Genomic DNA, 5276 nt, shown 5'->3' on the forward strand with positions numbered 1-5276 from the left:
CCTGTGGGAGAACGACCCAATGAAACCTTTTCATAGGCTCTGCATGATTGAGGGCAGGAACTGAAAAGGCAAAGCGGGGGGCATCACTTGGATGTAGGAAAATGGTGAAAAAACAGTCTTTTAAGTCAATTACCATCAGTGGCCATCCTGCAGGGAGCATGGCAGGTGAGGGAAGTCCTGGTTGTAGTGCCCCCATTGGCTCAATGACTGCATTGACTGCTCTAAGATCTTGTAGTAATCGCCACTTGCCACTTTTCTTAGGGACACAGAATACTGGGGTATTCCATGGGCTAGAAGTCGGTGCTATGTGGCCAGCATCCAGCTGTTCTTGGACTAAGTTTTGCAGTTGAACAAGCCGTTCCTTTTTCAAGGGCCACTGATCGACCCAAACAGGGTCCTCTGTTTTCCATGTCAGTTTAATAGGTTCGTGGAACGGCTGATCAATGGCCCTTAGTGAAAAATCTGAGTGTCTTTTGTCTGGTTATCTTCTGCCGCAATGTATATTACAGTGCCAAATTGACCCAAGACATCCCTTCCCCACAGGGTACAAGGAATGGGAGCTATGAAAGGTGCAACTCTAGCTATCTGTCCTTCTGGTCCCAGCACCGTGCGCAGCTGAGAACTTTGCCTGGGTTTTTGCATGCCTCCCACCCCCTGAATAGATGCTGCAGGGAACACCGTGGCCCAGTCAGATGGCCACTCTGTATCTTTTATGATAGTAACATCAGCTCCCGAGTCTACCAAGCCTTTAAACTCGCGCCCGTCTATTTGGCAAACCAGGATAGGCTGAGAGGCAGAGACGGTTTCTGACCAAAATATTTGTGGCTGACCTGGGCTCCCAAAAGCCCCAGAGCCTCTCCCTCTCTCCCTCTCCCCAGGTGCTGACAAGCTGTAGAAGGGTATTAGCTGAGCCAGTCTCTGCCCTTCAGGTATGTAGCAGGGCGGTACTGGTGTCCATGCCATGATTTGGATCTCACACAGAGAATCCGAATCAATCACTCCGGGTAAAACAAACAATCCCATCCTCGTGGTTGAGAAACGGCCGATTATGAGGCCGTGCATTCTCGGGCCTAGGGGTCCCCACACCCCAGTAGGCAGTAAAACCACATCTGTGGATGTTATAGTTACTGGCTTTCTGGAGGCCAGGTCCAGGCCAGCGCTTCCTGTGGTGGCTGCGAGCAAATCGCGGGCATATTGTTTGGGGCCGAATTTATTTGATTGCAGGGGGCGCGCGACCTCGCGCCCCGCCTGTAGTTTCCCGAGAACGCAGGACTGTTCCCGTGGTCAGCTCGCGACCTACAGGTACAAGCCCATTGCTTTCCCTTACAGCATTTGTGGTACGCTGTGAAGGGGGGTTTTTTAGGGCAATTTTTAATGCGGTGATTAGTTGACCCACATCGATAACAGCAACCCTTTTCTTTTTCCCCTTTATTTAATGTTAGCTGGGCAGCTAACGCCGTTGCAATGGAAGTAGAGTGGTGGTCGACAGATCCCACATTCTGGCAAGCTCGCACCATTTCAGCAATCGTGCAGCTTTCTCTTTTCGGTAGGGATTGCAAAGCTCGCCTGCAATCATTATTTGCATTTTCATATGTGAGCTGTTTAAAAAGCAACTCCCTGGCAGTGTCATCATCTACCTGTTTGTTTAGGGCAGTTTGTAGCCGATCAAGAAATTTTGGGAATGTCTCAGTGGCTTCCTGTAAGACTTTTGCAAACGACAAATTACTGTCTTTGTCTGTACTAGGAAGCTTTCGCACTGATCTTAAAACCATTTTTGATATGACTTCATAAATCTCTCGTGGATAGCCAATTTGTGCCCCGGGAGCTGAGTAAGCCCCCTCACCCACTAGGTGATCAGTAGTCATGCCTGCCTGTAAAGCACCCGGTTCATTTGCATAAGCAATGCAGCTTTCCCGAAAGTCTGAAAGCCATACAGAGTATTGGGTAATGCTTAAGGCCATTTTTAACAGTGTTTTCCAGTCATGGGGGGTAAATACATATGTGCTACCCATCGTCTCCAAATAGGAGAACATATGGGACGAGGAAACACCGCTTTCTTTAACTATTCGCCTCAGATCCTTAGTCACCTCATACGGTAAGCTCTGGAACTGAGGGTTTTGCCGCGGTCGGTATACTACTGGGCATGCACGTAGTATTTCCCAATCGCCTGATTTGACTGCTTCCTCTCGGCATCTATTCCAATTTCTCGCATGCGATTCTGCATTCATAGATCTGTCCTCGGTCAGAGCCATCGCATATAACCCTTCTCCCGGGTCCTCCCCCGTGTCACTGTACTCTGTGCCGTCACTATCGGCCTCTGCCACAGGCACAGTACAAATTTGCCGCTCTACCGGAAGGGGAGGACACCCTCCCGCCGCGTGGCCGGTGGAAGATGGCCGTGCCACCGGAAGAGAAGGGTACCCTCCCGCCGCGTGGTCGGGATAGCATGGCTGCGCGGGCGGAAGAGGGAGGCTCATTTCCTGTTCCCTGGGGGAACAAGATGGCGCTGCCCTTGCAGCCATGTGCTCGCCATGTGGCTGAGAGCCTGCCACGGGCAAAGGGTACATGCCCGTCTGCACACACTCCCCCCGGCCCTCTCGGCGCAAGCCCGCTGGACGTTCCCCGGTGTCAGTCCCTCGGCCTGAATACCGTGCTTGAACCCCCGCTGCAGCCCCGCGGTTTGAGTCACGCACCCAGCCCAGCTCGCTATCTCCCGGACCCGCGCGCCCGCGAGAAGCTTGCTCTGAATTGTAACCCCTATTGTTTCCCTCCCGTCCGTGGCTGCTGTGAAACCGCACTCTTTTATCAACAAATCTTTCACTATCCCAGTTTCTCTCCTCCCTCCTGCCCGACAAGCCCTCCCCGCCGCCAGTTTCAGTATCACTTTCTACTTGTATAAGGATAGTTTCTGGACCAGGGTTTGGGGGGTGGGAGGGATGTCTAGAGTTTAATCTCGCGGCTGAACTTGCCTTTTTGTGTGCGGCTATTAAGGTGTCCATCACTCGAGACCATGCAGGCAGATTTCTAAAAGCCTCCATATCTCCGAGCAGTGCCTCATGTCTCAATGTCCTTCCGATATTCTGCCATGTAGTTATGTTTAATGCTCCAGCCACTGGAGTTCTTGGTAATGTGGCTTGTATCCATTGTAATAAGTTCACTAGTTTCTCTTCTTTAATCTCCCCTGAATGTCTCTTCAATAATGAATTTAAAGCTTCTGCATTCTCCTGTAGTTCACGTGACTTTGTGGATCCCATTTTCGGCTTTTCTGCTGGGACAAAGGCACGGGTTTCTTCTTCTTCTTTCTTGTTTCTTGTTTCTTCTTTCTTCTTTCTTCTTTTTTCTCGAGAGCGTCCTCTCAAAACGTAGGCAATTTCCTACCGAGTTCAGGCCTTTTTCTTTTGCGCGCTTTCTCCGAGCTCACTCGCCCATCAAAGGACTCCTTCCTTTGGTACCTGGCGTTTGCTTTTTCACGGCGGACGTCCCTCAGCATTAACTAGAAGCTGGTACCTGACGTCTGGTCCGTAGTCTCCCCTGATTCAGGGAAAGGTTTAAGCCCCTGGTCGGGCGCCAAAATCCTGGTCCATGACCAGACCAGGACTTTTACATGGTGACTGTTCATCAGTCAATCTAATATGAACTGGAAAACAATGACCCAGAGTAGATGATCCTGTGAAACCCATCTACTACAAGGAACAGCTGCTTGGAGAAGGAAAATATATTATCAGCATCTACTGACAAGTAATGATAAGTCATTATTGAACAGCTATTTCTAAATATCAAGATGTATTCCATCAATTTCTTCTGCTTTGAGTTGTTTTTGCCTTAGTCAATCCCTTAACTATGCAATGTGTATTTGTTTTTGTTAACTAGGAATTTGGAAAAAATAGATTTAAACATTTCAATTATTAAATGAATGCCAGAAGTTGTTTAAACATTCTGAAATGACAAGGATAATCTAAAAGCAGTTATGTAACTGGAGCCTCTGGTGGTCTAGTGGTAAAGGCGCGGCGCTGTCACCACCGAGGCCCGGGTTCGATTCCTGGTCAGGGCCACTCCGGGCAGGTGGAGCTCGTTAGCCCTTAAAAAGGCAATCCATCTACGTCCTAAGGACCTCGCTGCCACCGTCCAAGCTCGCTTGGCCCCAGCAGATGAACCTTAGGATTAAAGGGTGGGCTCAGTTCCGCGCACACTGTGTCTCACCTAAAAAATCCAATGCGCAGGCTGGAAGGTGGAAAGACTTTCCCCAGATCTTCGCTCTCGAAGACTGGCCATTATTATTATTATTATTATGTAACTAGTGATTGCAACCAGAAAACTCCATCATGAGAGTACTTGTTTAAAAGAGAAGACAAAACATACTACTATTTCATAAAGATTCTTCTTGTCTCACAAAGATGTGGATCAAAGGTATCTATGTAACATCAAAAACTAGTCAAAGCATGTTTTAGAAATATTATGTTGCAATATCTTTCAAAGTAAAGCACAATCATAATATGTGATGTCTTGATGATGTCTTGATTATCAGCGGTGTTCAAAATCAAGTGAGCCATTCTCTTCAATGAAGAGCAATGAAAGGATAGAAAACAGTTGCCTGCGTAGAAAGACTAAAGCTATATAAAGACGTTTCATACCCTAGATATGAAGGCAAATTTCAAGTGCTGGAAAACATAGATAAATCAAGTCTGATGGCTATCGTAGGAATTTAATCAATATTTTCCCAAAGTCAAGATGAATGACTAATAACTTTCTGCAGGGACCAGGAAATAGACATTTGTATCTTATGCCATTAAGTAGAAGAGTCGGCGAATAAAGACTGGAATGTAGAAGAGATGTACAATGTTTGTCTACAGTTTCTCTGAAATACTGCATAGAACCCAGAAACCATAGTACATAGAATACTGATTTCAGAGAGTAACACAATCCTAGAGTCACAGAAGGGCTGAGGTTATAAAGAATCTCTAGAGATCATCTGTTCCAACTCCCCTGCTACAGTAGGGTCACCAAGATCTGGTTGCCCTGGACACTGTCCAGAAGCTTTTTAATGTCTCCAAAGTGGGAGACTTCACAGCATCTCTGTGACACCTGTGCAAGTGATCAGTCACTCTCAGAGTAAAAAGGTGTTTCCTGGTGATCAGAGAGAATCTTCTGTGTTTCAGTTTGTGCCTGTTCCCTCTGGTCCTCTCACTGGGCACCACTGAAACAAGCTTAGCTCTGTCCTTCGTAATCTCCGTAACCTAGAATCCCATTTTCTTGAGCAATGGGAACATTTACTCAAA

General features: G+C 47.5%; 1 protein-coding gene across 1 annotated transcript; it reads right to left on the reverse strand.

Annotated features, from left to right (window-relative positions):
- Positions 1–1124: 1124 nt before the first annotated feature.
- Positions 1125–3254, reverse strand: LOC126648721 (endogenous retrovirus group K member 5 Gag polyprotein-like). Its single transcript, XM_050332143.1, has one exon. It carries the CDS (start codon positions 3252–3254, stop codon positions 1125–1127), a length of 2130 nt encoding a protein of 709 aa, XP_050188100.1.
- Positions 3255–5276: the final 2022 nt, after the last annotated feature.

The sequence above is a fragment of the Myiozetetes cayanensis genome, unplaced genomic scaffold (assembly GCF_022539395.1).
Source record: "Myiozetetes cayanensis isolate MyiCay16 unplaced genomic scaffold, myiCay2020 scf5-8, whole genome shotgun sequence".
Taxonomy (NCBI): domain Eukaryota; kingdom Metazoa; phylum Chordata; class Aves; order Passeriformes; family Tyrannidae; genus Myiozetetes; species Myiozetetes cayanensis.